Raw genomic sequence first — 18,211 nt, 5'->3', positions numbered from 1 at the left:
CACGAGCCTGCATGGTTTATGAATTTTAATTATTGACAATGCAAATTTTAATTAGCATCAAGAAATTTTAAATAATTTTTTAAAAACTTTACATTCCCAGGAAACTGCTGTGTTTGTGAAATGTTCTATTTTGTGTACTATGCATTGTAGCATATAAGTGTACGTACTTTACGTCTAAACAACTTATGTGATGGTGGTTTCCTATTTGTAGTGATGTTTGCCCTCTGAAGATGGTCCACAGAGACCGAAACATAAGGGTGTTGAGTTTTCATGTAGTAATAAACTTACAGGTCACATTGGACGGAGTGATTTATATTTGTAAGCCAAGAATGTTTGCAAAACAACACGGAGCATTTCTCATATATGCTGTGATCTGGGTAAAAAGGTAAAGTTGGCTCTGTGCTTAACTCATTAAGCACTATGCCATGAAGGCATATGGGGGAGTGGATGTACAGATTCACATTTTCTTGACCTCTGCATTAGCTGTAGGTGAGTGGTCAGCATTATGCCCCAGCCACTTTACCTCCAGGGAAGGGCCCCTAGTACCCATTGGATAGGAGGTTGGGTGGACCGCAGAGACAGTCTGAACAGTGTGGAGAAGATTCTTGGATGCTATCGGGACTCAAAATCCGATTCCTCAGTCATCCAGACTGTAGCCAGTCGCTATGCCAACTACACTATCCTGACTCCTGTGATCTGGGTTCGTTTTTCTTTCTTAAATAGTTGGTCTGTGTGCTTGCCAATTGTGCTGTCAGTCTCAATGTGTGGTAAAGATGATGTAAGGAGTGTATGTCCCTCCTGTCACATGGACCAAACAATTTGCAGCAGACACTCAGATAACCTCCCTGCTCTTTATCTTGTTTGTAGATTTGCAAATGCAGATTTAACTATTCACTTAGTTTGAACAGTAGACCTCTCGGCTAACAACCAAACCTGTAACTTCCTCAATATTAAGAAGTGTTATAAGGTGGTATGGACTGGATTAATCTGGCTCAGGATATGGACCAGTGGAGGGCTCTTGTGAACACAGTAATGAACATTTGGATTCCATAAAATGTTGGGAAAGTCTTGAGCAGCTGAGTGACTGGCAGTTCTTCAGGAATTATTGAACTCCATGGAGTCAGTTTAGTTGATGTTAACCATTTAATTGCAAGATTCAGTAGTACATGAAATTTTTATTCTGGAAGCTTATACTGGTAATTTTATTCATACTAATACAATATACACCCTCACTGATGTTCTATAAACAGCTAGAATTTGTTGTCAGTGATTTTTTTCAGTGAGTAAAAAGGCATTTTAATGGGGATGGTCATTAGATAGTCATGCTGTTGCTTTAAACCCAGTGCTTGGGCAATTGTTTACAGATGCACTGCCCATTAGCAGATGGTTTAAAATGTGCTACACAAAAGATATTACTATCACTTACACAGTAGCATTTTCCAGTTCAGAACAGATTTATGACAGTGTACAATGCACCAGTCTTTCAGATCTGCAGACTGAAATGACTTGCCTACCATCTGAGGTACAAATAATTCCACAATATACATAGGGATTCCAAAGTATAACAAGATTACCACAAGAACTGCCCTAAACTTTACAGAGAGGTACCTTCTGCAATATTAACAGACCCAATTCAGATTCCTCATATGGTAAATACAGTTTGTAAAATCAAATGGAATTACAGGGTGGAACTAAAGCCCCCCTCTTTACGTAGCTGCTTTTTTTTTNTTTTTTTTTTTTTTTAATTAGCCAAGTATAGCATTTTTCACTGGAAACTGTGGCTGAGGCATGCACCAGTCACGTATACTATGGCTTGGAAGGAAGCAGAGGAGAGGGGGAAAGCATGGAAACATAGAATATACAATTGTGCACAATGTAGCATTGTGGAACGTTTATTTTCAGTTAATGTTTTGTTAAATGTATTTGCAAAGAGTAAAACTCGGCTCAGACGCCAATTCTCATGAAAAATACTATACCTAATTTCTTTCTCATTCTTGTGTAAAAATGGTGACATTACTTGTTACCAAGTTGAGTATTTGGTGGGGAACTGTCTGCAATCTTACAACTTCATTGTCCATTAGGCATATGAATACTGTCCCACAACTCAAGCAAAGGATTAGTTTGCCATTAATTTTTGAGAATGCATACAGGAACAGTTATTGTGAGCTGCACCACCTTCTCTCTTAGTACCAAAATGTGAAACTGTGGTCATCAATGTTTCCCATAACAGCCAATACATACCACCATCACTAAAGGCACAATATCAAATGAAGTATCAGGCAAAGGGGTAAGGGAACCATCTGTCCCCCCCCCCAAGAAAGCCCTAAATTTAAAAAATAAAAACTGAGGTGAAAAATATAAAAAAGTATGTATACCAAATATTAATATGAAAGGATCTTGAACAGTCTCTGGTCCCATCCATGTTAATATACAGACCTATAACTCTAGGCGATATGTAAGAATATTCATAAATGGCATAAACAGATAAAAACACTATGACAGTTGTCACAGAAAATACATTAGTATAGACAGTGTCAAATAACTTCGAACAATGCCCATCATTCCTAGTCAAATCCCGCACATAGCTTGTGGTGGGAGGAGTTTCTTAACACTCGTTCTTCCACTGGCTGCTTGTCACTTCTCACACCCTCCACCCCCTTGTCTGAATTTTTCTTCTGCGCATTCAAGGTTACTCTTGGCCTTGTTCAAAGTTAGGTGACATTTGCTATAGCATACTTGAAGATTGCGTGGAAATGCAGTAACCTTTTACCTCTACTGCTGCAAATTCAATAAAAATTGCATGCTTTTCTATTGCCTTTGGACACAGGCACTGTAGAGGCTGAAGAAAAGAACCATGAAAATGGAGGCAGCAGGTTTCTCTGCAATGTTGGAGTACAAGTGGATTTTGAACCCTTGCCACAGAATATATGAGCTTGTTTTGTTTAGGTTTAGCATACCAGTAGCAGTACTGTGAAAAACTGGCACAGAATGTGGTTTGTTCCTCCTTCCTGAGAACAATTTCAGAGCATTACAGTCAACTATTTTATATGCCCCCCCCAATCAAAGCTTGCAGGCAACAAGGGAAGATATGTTTCTCAATAAGCATCTACTTCACAGTCCTACTATATACAAAAACAGAGGCAGAATATGAAACTCATCACTATTTACAAACAAAGAAACTCTGAATATAAAATAAAACATTTATTTTCATGCTATTTAGTCTCAGAAACAGTGACCTAAGTTTATTCAAGCTCTTAACTTTCCAACATAAGGCAGTCCTGGTGTTGGAAATACCTATTCTGGAGCAGAAACCTGACAGAAAGAAAACAGTTTATCACCCCTGTTGTGCCGAGTGTCACTACCTATATCTTTTTTATTAACTACTGTATTACTGTAATACACAAAGACTACCATTCAGCTGCAGAACCACTGCTCTTTTTTTTTGTGCTCATAACAGAATTGACAGTATAATGTCATAGTTAACAATTTTATATATAATTACATAGATCATTAAAATAAAACACTAGTTCTGAAGCGGATTCACTGCTTGAAATTGCAGTTCTATGCTGCTGTCTCTCTATACATACTGGTTAATGTTGGTTCTACACCTAGTGAATTTGAAACTGCTCCTTCGCATATCATGCAACAATATATTAATTGAAGAATTTGTTCTGCAGTGATTATTCTTGGATATCTTACTAACATTATGTACATACATATCTATGTTCATTGGTAGGAAACAGTGACTAGTCTATGTATATAGGATGGCATGTCAGCTGCACCAGGTACCAACAACAAAAGGGTTAAGCTATTTTTAACCAATGAGCTGTCTAGAGGTCATTTTGAATTATCACTCCTGCCTAGTGTGACTACAGCTAATTAGTTAGCATTGTACACTGATCTGCTTTTGCAGAATACAGGTAAATGCACTGTAACAAAGGTTGGGCTTGTAACTTCTATAATTATATATCTATGTATGCATATGCTGTTATATATTCTCTTCTTCAAACAGCACTCTCTTTGGTTCTTGAACTTTAAAAGCATGTTCCATGGTGATATGATATTTACTTCATCAATCTAATGTTCCAGGTCAAATCTCCTTACACGAACTCTTTGTTTATAATGGTATTCTTTCAAGTATCCTTTCAATGCTTTTGGAAGGTGGAGTTGGTTGATACCATCATAAGTAGCCTTGCTGCAGACAACAGCTCGGCACAAATGTTGCAAAGGAAAAGGAAAGTTACGATGCAGAGGAATTGTGAGCATGGGTTCAAAAAACATGCAGCAAGATGGGTCCTTATAATGCTCAATAAGACCACAAACTGTTGGAGATGCAAATACACCGGGATCATGTGAATCAAAGCTGAAATGATGATTCCACTGTTCAATGCGGGCATGAAGCGAACGCCCATATTTACGGAAGCTAACAGAAAATAAATATTCTTCTTGTGCTGAGTCACGGAGCAGGAATGTTCCCTCAGGACGACCTTCCAATAATTTCTCTGCTTCATAACGGTCCATTTTACCCCAGTAAAAAGAGCAAGATGTTATCTGTAACAAGTCTGGCACTAGACAATGAATGTAGTCCACCTGTGTGTGAACAACACGTTGAACAGATGGAGAAAGACTCACATCCAACTGGGACAAAGCTGTCAGAGCTGCTGAATGTATGCTTAAGTGTGTCTGGAATAATGCTGTCAGGTTGTCGATGGTTAGTTCTGGGGGACACAGCAGCTGGATATGCTGCCCAGGACAGAAGCCTGGAGGAGGTTCGACACCCTCTGCAATTTCCCGGGCACGTTCCTGCCGGGCTTTCTCATCACAGTCTTCTATTGGGTAGTCTTCGGGATTAAACTTAGACATGTCAATTAAGCGATCTGCTGGTGATAGGACTGCCAGTGTTGCATTATCCTCATTGCTACTTGTACCTGACTCACTGCCTGGACAAAACTCCTGTTGTCTTGGCGCTGCTTCAAATACAACACCCGCTCCAAGGTGATGTTCTTCTGTTCTCCGATAACTTGTGCACATACAAGATTCACAGCCCACATTAGGTTCTGGAATGTCTGTTTCTGTTCCCACTCCCCCACAACTACCTCCACCTTTCAACCGAGCACAATTGAATTTAAGAACCCAATTATTGCGCTTCTTCTTACTACCTGAGCTTCCAGTTTCCTTTGGTGACCTTAGTGATTTAGTACGAGCCCTCTTGCTGTTCACAAAAGATAAAGTCCTAGATGTACCACGGCGTATACCTCCCACATTATGTTCTTCAAAGTTCTTGCAAAGAGGATGCACATTACTTTCATCTTTACACTTCTCTGAGCAAGCAATGTCTCCTTTATTTTGGCATACACATGAGTACACAGACCCACCTTGCTCTACCATATTCCCATTTTTCTCTTCACTCTCTGAAGACTCAGTACAGTTACTATAAATACTCTCGAAGTGCTGATCTACACCTTCCGCATTATTACCATTAACATTACTATGTGAAATGGCCACATCTACAGTTAATTGTGAAGAATTACTATTATCCATCGCACTTCGATCACTTCCACCTAAGATACGTCCACTTGAATCAACATGGTTAGTCAAGATATTACCAGCAATCTCTGCTGTTAATGCACTTTCTCTGCTTTCCATTGATCCAAAAAATCCTTTCAAATCACTGAACCTTTGGCCCATCACTATCTCCTTTCAGAAAAGCTTCCACTTTTCCATATATCAAGGCAGTGTACATCCATTTTAAATACTGCTTGCAACCCTGAAACAAAAAGTATTATATTTTCAATAAAGTTTTCAATAAAACCAATTACATCAAAATTCATTGGAAGGAACTTAGCATTACTGTTTTCCATAATGTTTCAACCTTAATACAGGGCAGCCAAACTTAATTAGCACGAGTGGACAAGTGTACTCCACTCAGAAGAACACATTTTACATTATTTGAGATTTTGCATACTGCACTAACCTTGTTCATTTACTGGAGACACCTACCTGGTACTGCAAAACTTACAACACTAGATTTAACACAGCACAGTCATTAATCAGTTTTCATGCATTTAATTAGTTAAGTCAAATATATTTCAAATAATAGTTGTAGGCTTTAGCAAGACCTAGTTGCATCAAAATGGCAATAGTACCCGCCAACCTGTTGAATGATCATCTGAACTTAAATGAACAGCCAGAATGCTTCGGTTATTCAGTTACTACATACCAAATACAAATTCAATTAGATTTCGAACATACCAGCATCAATTCTCGTGATTTTTATATAATTTTCCAATGTTTTATTGTTATTCAATTCACAGATATTAATTAATGCAGTTTGGCAGTTATAGGCATGCAGTAGGCCATTTGTTTTTTCACAAATACTGGTATGTAAATAACTCCTTTATTTAAAAGGTCAAGTTTTTGTGTCCAACATTACATTCTCTCTCAAAAACATGCAACTTTTTACATAGTTTGGGGGTTATGATCTTTGTACACAATGTTTTTTAAGATTAAAAAAGTAATGTCAGGCTGTAAATTTTAATCAATAAAAACGTTTTAATCTAGTAAGAAAAAAAGACAGGATTCTTGCCATATTTCCAAGAAATTACAACCTGAAATTACGAACTAGCAAGTGACAGTATTTCTGTAACATTTATTTCCACTGGGCTCGGCCGAAAAATGATAAAATTCACACTTTCATTAAATCACTCTTAAGAAATTTTCTTCAACACATAACCTAAGTATTATAACTGTAAAATTCAGGGTAAATGACTGGAGGGCCAAGGTGTAATATACTGTGTTGGGCTACTCTGATTTAAAATAACCGAACATAATCCAAACGTCACTGAAACAAAACTTCTTACCTCAAGCATAATGTGGCTTCAATTTTAATGGTCTGAATTACGTAATTGAATTGGTTCTGGTCAGCCTACAAAGTAATAAATAAAAATAATGCCAGAAGAGCTTGATTTTTAAAATGTTGAACGTAGTAGAGGGCCCAAACATTCATATCGCAGTTTCAATGAATTCAGTCACTAATGACAAAACACAATAAAATAATATATGGTAGCCATCTTGAGCTCAATTAATGACACACGTTTACACATGTATCGCAATCAATTTATCACAAAAATGTGTAAGTACACATTCGAAACTTGTTACGTAATATGCGCACATTTTTTTCGACGCCTTAAAATCTGTGAAATAAAATCCTACTGTCCTACGGCTGGATATTACTTTATATAGGAGCATTCATTAAAAATTACTCACATCACCCACTGATAGATGATGTTATAATAAAACATCATTATTATAATCACTTATGTACTATTGCTAATCATTTTGTCACTAAACATATAATACTTTCACGACACAACAACATTACGAAACTACGCTCCTAGCCTTTTGACCCATCTGGCACCTTCGCACCATTAACCGGAACCCTGGGAACATGGATCACTAGAAAGTCCATGGCCACCACGGTTCGTATGAGAGAAGCTCCAGGTAATCTGGGACGACTGAGATCACTGCCATCACTACCGATTCTACCGATGCCAAAAGTAACGTAGCGCGGCAGTGAGGCAGTGAGGGCAAGGAGCGACGTTGGTGTTGGTTCGTATTGCTGTTGGTTTGGATCGGTTTGCATTGGGTCGGCGTGGAGTGGTATTGGTTTTGTTCAGTTTTAAATAATCATCATCCAAGATGGTAAGAATATAATATAATTAATAGTTAACTTAAAACTTTCATATAACTTCATATATCGTCATTATACCGTGAAATTGAATGCTATTGCTTTTTTCATTGAGTTTGATTTGTAGGTTATGTATAGTTGTACTATAGTTCTGTTAGTAATGATGATACTATCTTTTCAGACTATCAGCAAAAACAACAAAATGCTGCAGCATATAAATTACCGAGTCCGAATAATTTTGCAGGATTCGAGGACGTTTATTGGAACCTTTAAAGGTACCGTATCATAACAGCACGCCATTCGTCATGTAATGAATATTGTATGAACACCATCAGAATACGGCAACAAATACATATATGGCATTGTTTTCGTAAACTGTGGTATGAATGGTAAATAATTGGCGAATTATATTCTATTGAAACTCAAAGTAGAACACTAATCAATAAAGGTAAGGTAAAGGTATCCCTGTTCTTAATTAATCAATATGTCATGAAGGCATGTGGGGAGTGGAGATATAGCGTCTCTATTTTTGACCTTGGCATTTGATGGAGGTGAGTGGTCAGCTTCATGCCCCTGCCACTTTAACTCCTTGGGAAAGTCGCCAGTACCCACTGGATAGGAAGCTGAGTGGGTCCCAGAGTCAGTCTGAACACTGTGGATAAGAGAAAAATCTTTTACTGCAGAGAACACTAATCAGTTCTATGGAATTTTGATGGTGGTATATTAGACTCATGAGTATTGAGTTTCTGGGCTTTGTTGATTGTCTCACATTATAAAAGAAGACATTGCTTCAAGAACTGAGTCTCTGTCTGCTCTCAGGTGAAATGGTGGTGAGGTACCCACTCAGTTGTGTTGATGGTCAGAGTACCACAAATCATGACACAACAGGATTAAAAACTGTAAAGAAAAGTGTTTTATCCCTTTAACTTTTGAATATTTCTTAGTTAAACTTATCCAGACTGTAAGAAATGTACAGATACACTCAGCTCTCGATTATCCGGGATAATGGTGGGGATGGAAATCATGATTAATCAAAAACCCGGTTAAGNAAGTATAAGTAAATCTGCAAGCGACAACACCGTGAGACACGGTCAAGCAGACTAAAGAACATACCGTTGAGCAGAGAGGGAAGGGGATGAACTGCAAGTAAACAAGTGAAAGCAGTGGTGTGGGAGGGGTGGGGGAAGGGAGCCGGGACAAGCGTGATTTTGTGTAGGGGAGAGTGTAGCAAGGTTAAATGGCTGGGCTTTAACTGTGAGCTGAGGGTGGGGGGTTGTTATGTTGGTTGGTCATGGCCTTGTGGCTTCCTGGATCTGGCGTCATATCCCGGTGGGGGGTTTTTAAGAGAACAGATAAGAGGTTTCCAAGACTTGCTGAGACGAAACCCATCCTCTCTGTTCATATTCCCTGGATGCAGTTCGATCTCAATGGCTTCCCTAATGATGCGATCCATATAGCGCGTCTTGGTGGCGAGGATGGAGGTATTCTGAAGCTGAATGCGGTGTCCCAGTTCGATGCTGTGTTCAGCTACGGCCGACTTGTCCGGATGTTCGAGATGGATGTGCCGCTGATGCTCCTTCAACCTCATGTCCACGGAGCGGCCTGTCTGCCCAATATAGACCTTCCCGCACTCACATGGGATACTGTATACACCCAGTGTCCTTAGGCCCAGGCTGTCTTTAACCGGCCGGAGGAAATTGGAACGTCGGTTAACACCACATATACATGGTGCCAAATCCCAGAAGACTGCTTTCTTCAAAGTCACCGCCGTGAAAGCCTCAAATCTTACATTAATATTGTCGTTTGCTTTTTCGCGGCATTTTCCTTTTTACAGATATCCGTACAAAGCCTACATAATATTAGCTTGTCATTTAATGAACTGTTCTCTTCACTCTCAAGATAGTCTAGTAAGGATTCCAAATGATTAAGAGCAGCACCATGTGATATTTTCTTACTAGCAGCACTGTCCACCTCTTCCTCATTCTCACTTTCTTCCCACTCTTCTGGCTGCACCCCGACTGAACTTACGATTTTGTCACTGCTTAACATTTTGAAGCTTGAATACTTAACACAACACGCTTCCTTTTACGCCCTGACATTTTGCTAACGCACTTGAAGATCGATACAAAGAGGCTAACTGGGGCAGTGTATCTGTCCTTGAAACTTTCCACAAATCCTTGCATTCTTTCAGCCCTACCCTAGAACACTGTGTTAGCATAGCGGGACCAAAAGATGCAGAGCTCGGTTCACACTAGTGCAAAAATAGTGTTACAACTCACCATGTGAAACAAAAGTGAATGAATATTAAACAACATATAAGCCGCAAACTGGTTAATCTGCCCCCGGATAATCGAGAGTTGTGTGTACTTCCATATATGGAATAGAGCAAATAATATTTCACTCACTATATAGATTTCTTCAGAATTACAAAGGTGAAGATATGTGTAAGTTACAGACTAAGATATCTTATATGAAGCAATGTACTATTGTCGGCCATAGCTCAGATGTCTAGGGAGTAGTAGCCAAATGGTTAACAGGAAAAAGAGGTTCAGAATAAGATTGATAAGAGGAAGGATAATGTGAACTGCTGTATTAATGTATGATGTAAATCTGGTAGTTGTGTTAGAAATTGCTTACAGCACAGTCTGTAATTTTTTTCCTGAAATGGCATAACATACACATGAAGATGGGATCATCATCGTCAAATTTATTAGAATTCCAGAAGCAAGCAACAGGACTTTACCAAAGCTCATTATACATGTTAATATACTTGAAATAAATCTGGTGAATTCATGTAGGTTGCCTAATCATGGCAGCTGGCACTGAACCGTGTTAACACGTAAGAACTCCTTGTCTGTAGGGTACTTCTACAAGATCTTCAGAAAGTTTCTGCACTTTTCATTTTTCAACAAAATACATCATTTTACTACATAATCACCCTGCTTTTCAACACATTTTTCCCAGTGTCCTATCAACTTCTTAATGCCATCATACTAGAAAGTCTTTGGTTGTGCATTTAGCCACTGATGGACCGTGTTCATTACGTCCTCGTCACATCAAAATCTTCTCCCTCCTAGAGCTTCTTTAAGTGGTCCATAAAGGCAAAAACTAGATGTTACCAAATCTGGACTGTGAGCTTGATGTTCCATGACTTCCCACTTAAATTTCCTGAGGGTTTCCAACATGCGGGCCGCTGTATGGGGACAGGTATTGTTATGCAGCAACAGGACACCCCCTGACAGTCTCCCTCATCTCTTAGAGTGGATTGCAGGCTTCACTCCTGTCTGAAGCATGTCACAATAGGTTGCACTTATGACAGTTCCACATTCCAGGTAGATCTTAAGAATAGGCCCTTGAGAATATCTGATGATGGTCCACATCAACTTGCTTGCCAGTGGTTGCATCTTGAATTTCTTTGCAGCAGGAGATGACAGATGCTTCTATTGCATCCCCTTCCACATGGTGTCTGGTTGATAGTGGTGAATCCAGGTTTAATGACCTGTGACAATCCATTGCAGAAAAGAGCCACACCATAGCTCAAGTGGTTAGTCGCTGGCTTCCCACCGTGGCTGCCCAGGTTCAATCTTGGGTCTGGTCAAGTGGGATTTGTGGTGGACAAAGTGGTGCTGGGTCGGGTTTTCCCTGAGTACTTCAGTTTCCCCTGCCAGTCTTCATTCCACCAAATTCTCCATCATAATCACCTGGGGCAGGTACAATATGCCAGTCAGTGGACCGTGCTGGACTTCACCCCCCACTAAGCAAATCCATTGCAGAAAATTGTCACCTTCTTTGCAATAGCAAGCCAAATGGCGGGAACAAACGTCTAAGTGAATGTGCTTATGCTCATCTGTTGGCCTCTTAGGTAACCCACCTGGCACAGACTTTATGGAACTGAAGGTTATGCACCACAGAATAGGCAGGCCCAATGCTGATATTCAGTTGTTTGCAATTTTGTCCACTGTCACTGTTCTGTTTTGAAGAATCAGTTCCCTATCTCTTCATTCTGTGCATTTGTGGCTGTGGTTGGATGACCCAAGCACTCTGCATCAATCGCACTCATACAGCCATTTTTACATATTTCAGTCCATTCATGCACAACTCCACAAGAGGGAGCGCACAAGCACTGATGAATTTGTTTACTTTGTACACCTCTGCACACAAAGAAAATGCATCAAAGATCATTGTTTCTCCCTGGCACAATTCTCAATTTTCGCTGCCATGATCACCACTTCATAGCAACTCTCATACTAACTGCAAAGTCAACAGACTTGCCTTGCCAACTAGTCACATGACACCCTACAATACCTCACACCCACCCTTCCCACTCTGCATTTTCTTTGAAATTATGTAAGTGTGGAAACTTTTTGAAGATCCCTCATAGGTTTCAGAATATGCATAGAGCTAGACATATAATTTAATCTATAATGGAGTTTGTATGCAAGTAGCATTTTAGATTTGAAATTTGTAATTGCCTGATGAAGAAGCCCCCAGAAATCTCCCAATCTGACTTACGGTGTATCATGCATAAAGTGTTATGCTTTGGAGTTTGTTTTTATTTATATAACTTCTGCAATAATATCTTATTCGTGAACATTCAAAGCAGTTTGTGTATATACACTTGGGACAGAATATATTGGGTTTAAATTACTGTAACATCTCTCTTTGTAATGATCCTTGCTTTACTTCAGCATTTGACAAACATATGAACCTTATTCTGGGAGACTGTGAAGAGTTCCGTAAGATTAAACCAAAAAACACAAAGCAGCCTGAGCGTGAAGAAAAAAGAGTCCTTGGATTTGTGTTATTACGAGGAGAAAATATTGTATCCCTGACAGTAGAAGGACCACCTCCCCCAGAAGAAGGACTTCCTCGTGTGCCAATTCCAGGAGCAGCACCAGGCCCTGGCATGGGACGAGCTGCTGGAAGGGGTGTTCCCACTGGAGCTACAGGAGTTCCTGCAGGTATACCTTTTTATGATTGTTAGAGTGTTGATAATATAGGTCATACGGACATAATGGATATATCATGACAAGCTGTATAACTGTTATGGAACTGCTCATTTTATTTTTTGCACTAATTCTGGAGAGTATGTTTTAATCATATCTTACCTTGGGTGTGTGCAGGAACTGCAGACTTTCAATTAACACCTGATTTTGAAACAGTATGAAGCTAGGTTTGATGATTTGGTCCCACAAGTAATTGGGATTTAAAAGGTCACCACCCGCAGAGCCCCTTAGGGGTGGAAGGCATAAATACAACGGGGTGCTACCTGGTGCCCTGAGGGGATCGTTCACGACACTGGCCAATAACCACCCCAGTGCCATGCAGCCCTCAGCACAATGCCTCACACCTTGGCTTAGGAGGTTGGTCCTTCATAAATATAACCCTCACAAGCCTCCAGGACCAAGAGTGCATGTTCGGGGGGAGAGGGGTATCCCAGATGATAAATGGGAGTGCGGCACCAGTTAGTCATGAGGTTGCGACCAGGGCATCCTACATGATATTATCGCCCCTGGGGGTTGCTTCTGAGCTCCCCCATTTCCACCCCTCCACATGGGTTGGTCAAAACCATTTTAGAATGTTGAGCCCTAAGGCTTGTGGCACCTTATCGGTACTCTAGGGAGACAACTCAAATAGCCGTAGCTACCCCCATAGGAGTGCTCTCCCGCATTCGTCCTGGGTACATCGTAATGAAACCCAAGAGTCATTATGCCGCCGCGTGGGAGGCTCTGGTCAAATAGCCATCGCCCTTTATGGAAACTCGGCCGCCAGCCCTGGAAGCTCATGCTAATGCAGACCCCCAAGACTGTTGTTGCCCAGCAGGGCCACGAGGAGGTGTTCCAAAGCTGTGTCTCAATGCATCCCTGGTCTATGATACGCCCCCACCAAAGACACAGCCACCCTGCCTTACCTCCTAGTTAACTTGTGTTCAGAATTCTCGGTCAAACAGATATGACTTGAGTATTCTAAAGTATTTTATAGGGAGCACCTTTTTGATCTTGAATAGGAGTCCATCATGCCAAACCTTATCAAAGGCTTGGCTTACGTCTATAAATATTGAGGTGCAGTATTGTTTGTCTTCTAATGCTTGATTTATTTTATGGATGATTCTGTGTGTTTGCTGTATTGTAGAGTGATGATTCCTAAATCCAAATTGATGTGGAGGCATCCATTCATCTGGCTTTAGGTCCATATTTAGTCTCCGAAGTGTAAGCTTCTCAAATAGTTTGTTTATTATGGACAGTAAGCTTATTGGATGATACGAAGATAATTCTTACGGGTCTTTTCCTGGTTTTGGNTTTATGGATGATTCTGTGTGTTTGCTGTATTGTAGAGTGATGATTCCTAAATCCAAATTGATGTGGAGGCATCCATTCATCTGGCTTTAGGTCCATATTTAGTCTCCGAAGTGTAAGCTTCTCAAATAGTTTGTTTATTATGGACAGTAAGCTTATTGGATGATACGAAGATAATTCTTACGGGTCTTTTCCTGGTTTTGGTAACAAGATAATTTCTGCTGTTTTAAATTGTTTCGGCCAAATACTCGGTCTTAGCATAGCATTATACATGGGTAGGCTGNACAAACTTGACGCCGGAGGTGTTTTAGAGTCTGTATGTGCTGAGAAGAATTTACCGTTGCCCCTTGTTCCAGAAAATCGGTCACATAAACTCGGTGAGCATCCCAAAACAGTCAAAGGAAGTTTTTTGGCGGATGGTTGTGTTTTGAACATTTTCGCCTGAGGAGAAGACGAATGTCGATATTCAGCGCTCTGTCTTTTCTCTTCCGGGTCATAACGATGGACCCATGACTCGTCCCCCGTCACAGTATACAAAAGAAAGTCATCTCCTTCATCACGGTAGTGCTGCAAAAGTTGCTCGCAGCATTCCAATCGACGCTGTTTGTTCTCATCTGTGAGACAGCATGGTACCCATCGTGCACAGATTTTACGGTATCCCAATTGTTCAATAATGAAGCCAACACGTTCCTTGGATATTCCAATATGGTTTGTGATACGCTTTTGAGTGATTCGCCGGTCATTTTGAATCAAATCATCGACGAGTTTGCGATGATTATCGTCTGTGACAGTGATCGGATGTCCACTGCGTGTTTCATCAACAATTATGGCTTTTTCAGGCTCGTAACCACGAAATTTTATTACCCATCGATTTACAGTAAACCTGTCAACAGCATCGTCACCATAAACAGCCTTTAAACGGCGACGAATCTCAGTAGGAGTCACCTTTTCAGCAGTTAAAAATTCGATAACAGCACGCTGTTTAACTCGCGTTGACATAGCACTAGAACACGTCTCCATACTTCCACTTCTTGAAATACACTGGATGAACACAACGACCTCAAACCTGTGCATGCGTATTGATGGGGAATGTTACTTCCACATGCCACCTGGCGCGCTTCTGAAGGTCATTTCGTTCGCGCTCTAGAAGCATGTGTGCATTACTTTTCAGCCTACCTATGTAGATGTATGTTAGCATGACCAATCCCCTTTTGGCAACTCTTTCATCATTTTTGGAGTGATTTTGTCAATACCAGGTGCTTTTTTGATATTTAAGAAGCTATTTTCTTCTTTGATCCCTTTTGGGCTGAATACTTTTATTGTCTGAATATTTGGCAGTAATGTGGTAATATTGTCCTCAGTCACTGCCTGATGGCAGTCATCAGGATGACTGCCATTAGGCGTAAAGACTTTTGATAAGTGTGCTGCGAAGAGTTCCGCTTTTTCTATATCGCTACGAGCCCATCATTCTGGATGACCTATAGGGTTTTTAATTGACTTCACTGGCGTCCAAATGGAGTTGTCTTAGTGATTGAGGTTTCGGAGGTAATTGTGTAGTGTCAGCTCTCTTGACTTCTTGATTTCCGCTCGTAACTTATTGGTGGCCCTGTGTTATGTGCAGTTCTGTCTGATGGGGCATAACTTAGTTGCCATGTCTTCCTAGCCCTTCTTTTATCTGCTATGTGTTTTTTGATTTCAGTGGGGATATTTATATTTCTTGTTTGTGTAGTCAGAATTGGAGTGGCGTGTAGAGCTGCTTCTTTAAGAATGTTACTGAAGTTAGTAAGGGCTATGTCTAGTTCTTCAGGGCTTTTAAGACTGATGAAATATTATATGAACAGTGTTTATCCATAATTACTGAGCAATAACATTTATTTTTTTATTGCATTGGCTCCATTTTACACCCATACAATTTTTAGCTGCTTTCCTTTCTTAAAGAACAAAAGAAGGAGGAAGAAAGCAGGTCTGTGAGACCGCTATGCTACTCATGTATGCCCATCTGACTGTTTCCCCCTCCCTTTCCACTTTAAATCTGTGGTCCATTTTTCACAAGACTTGATACAAATATTACTCTTTAAGGCTACCTCAAAGTCATGCGTTTAATTTCATAATGTGAATGATAACATGACACACCACCATAAATGCCATAAAGTAATAGTATGTCAAGAGAACTTCAAAAAGCAAATAGAAAATCACTAAAATCTCTGCTGAAATTATTGAAAAAAATGTGAGCCAGTAATTTTTATACCCATGTCAGTAATCCAAAGATTAGAGTGATTCCCATTGTGGCAGTAAGTTGACAGCTACCATTTCATCGCCACCTGCCTGGCATATGTTCACATCTGTTTCATAGTCATTGTGAACATCTTACAGTTGATCTGCTGCGGGCATTACCGATCAGAATTTCTCATCTCCTTACAGGACTTCCTGAGCATATTTTTCTTCTGGAATGAAATTCCAATTTATATATGTGTCGCTGTTTCTGTGGTTGTGTCGGGGGGGGGGATTCTGGCAGCATGTTCTCACCAGTTTCTCATGTAATACTGTGTAACTATGTCTTCAGAACAGTGAGTCCTGCCAGTTTGTTGCTATCTAATAAATGACAAAAGTTTCCTCATTCTTCATTTAAAAGGTTTTATGCCAACTCGTTCATTTACCAGTGACTCGTGTTAACCACTGCATATTTCCTGACCTATGTGAGTTGTGACACTATTCGTGTTTGTCATTGCCATGCCCAGTAATGAATAGTCAGAAAGATCATGAATGTGGAAATAAACTCATTAGAATGATCAGCAGTTTAGTCTGGAAATAGTAATGGAACATTTATGCATATGATTAAATAGTGTATGTTTCCAGCTGGGTGACATGTTCTCAAGAGCATCTACAGTGAGCCCTAGCTTTGTTCCAGCTATGAGCAACATTATAAATTTAATACTTCCAGAAGACTCCTTAAGCACACCACCTTTGTATCTGACCTTATTGCAGGTCTTCAGGGCCCAGTCCGAGGTGTGGGTGGTCCTTCCCAGCAGGTGATGACTCCTGGAGGCCGTGGAGGACCACAAGTGTCAGCTCCTCCTCAGATGCGGCCACAGCAACCGGGTCCGCCCCGCATGCCTGTTGGAGGGCCACCACCTGGTATGATGGGACCACCTCCTGGCATGATGGGTGAGTAATGCAGATACTTCATCATTGCATTTATAAACTTAACTGTCTTGTTGTCAGGCAGCATTCGAGTGTTTAGCATGTTTCCGATAGCACATCAGAACCACCCACAAATTTGCCAGACTGTCAGTGGAACTTCCCCACTCCCAACAAAATGGGACCAACCACATTATCGAGCAAGCCTTGAAATATTGATATAGTAATGAATCTCTGGGGGGAAAGTACAGATTCATTAAATACAGGAAAATAATAATAATAAATTGTTTATGTACTTGTATGTCAGGCTTTGGCCGAGACCAGAAAGAATTTTTACCAAACTGGGGTTTCCTTATATTTTAATAAGTTTTCTGTTATGTTTTGCCTATGCTTTTATCTCTTGATATTATGCTATGGGACCTGTATATAAGATGCAAGAACAAATGCCAAACCCTTCACCATATTAAAAGTTTCACGCCACAGGTTCAAATGTGTTAATAATAACCACATTCTGCCAACAAACAGTAAGTATTACATAAGCTGAATGGGTGAGTTATTTGTTGGTAGAAGTTTTGCTGAAAGTATATATAAATTTTAGTTTGATTGGCTGTATTTCCACTTACACCCTTTAACCTTTAACGGCCGAATGTAACGTATATACGTTGCAAGCAGTAACCGGAGTTGGCCGAATGACCTGTGTACACGTCGCAGGACACATGCTCTCTTTGGGAGTGCTGGCAGTTTGACCTTGGGTTGGAAACCAAAACAAACCTATGTGAGGTCATGTCAGTGGTTCATTCCTTAGCTCTGAACAAAGAAATTATTTATCATGGTACTGGTTTCGATATTATTTATGTTTAGATATGACTGTTTATGACCTGCTCAGCCAAATACAGCCCAGCTTTGTTTCGAGAACTGATGAAATATTTATCGGTGCTTGCATAAGAGCACTTGCGAAGTCTTCAAGGAAGTCTGACACATTCAAGGATTGGTTTTCAGTGGCGTATTATTAGTCAGGAAGTCAGTGTCGGATTGTCTAATATTTCTTTATCAGTTAGAAAGTCACTGTCAGACTGTCATATATTTCTTT

At 40.2% G+C, this 18,211-nt stretch overlaps 2 protein-coding genes across 4 annotated transcripts in view; one reads left to right on the top strand and one right to left on the bottom strand.

Moving 5' to 3' along the window:
- Positions 1 to 2,695: 2,695 nt before the first annotated feature.
- On the bottom strand, positions 2,696 to 7,421 carry LOC111868548 (suppressor of cytokine signaling 5). 3 transcript variants are annotated; one of them, XM_023859283.2, is made up of 3 exons: positions 7,267 to 7,421; positions 6,861 to 7,031; positions 2,696 to 5,767 (listed from the first exon to the last, which is right to left on the bottom strand). In XM_023859283.2, exon 3 carries the CDS (start codon positions 5,686 to 5,688, stop codon positions 4,078 to 4,080), a length of 1,611 nt encoding a protein of 536 aa, XP_023715051.1. In that variant the 5' UTR covers positions 5,689 to 5,767; positions 6,861 to 7,031; positions 7,267 to 7,421; the 3' UTR covers positions 2,696 to 4,077. The 3 variants fall into 3 exon arrangements, with proteins under 3 accessions (XP_023715051.1, XP_023715052.1, XP_023715053.1); XM_023859284.2 differs by having other exon boundaries at positions 6,861 to 6,925; XM_023859285.2 differs by lacking the exon at positions 6,861 to 7,031.
- Positions 7,422 to 7,573: 152 nt separating this feature from the next.
- Positions 7,574 to 18,211, top strand: part of LOC111868549 (small nuclear ribonucleoprotein-associated protein B) — a 15,095-nt gene continuing 4,457 nt past the window's right edge. The window contains exons 1-4 of the mRNA XM_023859286.1: positions 7,574 to 7,701; positions 7,869 to 7,962; positions 12,376 to 12,648; positions 16,969 to 17,148. Of these exons, the coding sequence (XP_023715054.1) occupies positions 7,699 to 7,701; positions 7,869 to 7,962; positions 12,376 to 12,648; positions 16,969 to 17,148 (550 nt within the window). The 5' untranslated portion in view covers positions 7,574 to 7,698. The remainder of the gene's footprint in view (positions 7,702 to 7,868; positions 7,963 to 12,375; positions 12,649 to 16,968; positions 17,149 to 18,211) is intronic.

Source organism: Cryptotermes secundus, unplaced genomic scaffold, assembly GCF_002891405.2.
Source record: "Cryptotermes secundus unplaced genomic scaffold, Csec_1.0 scaffold330, whole genome shotgun sequence".
In the NCBI taxonomy this organism is placed as follows: domain Eukaryota; kingdom Metazoa; phylum Arthropoda; class Insecta; order Blattodea; family Kalotermitidae; genus Cryptotermes; species Cryptotermes secundus.
The sequence above is the reverse complement of the archived record's forward strand: the minus strand, read 5'-3'. Positions and strand labels throughout refer to the sequence as shown.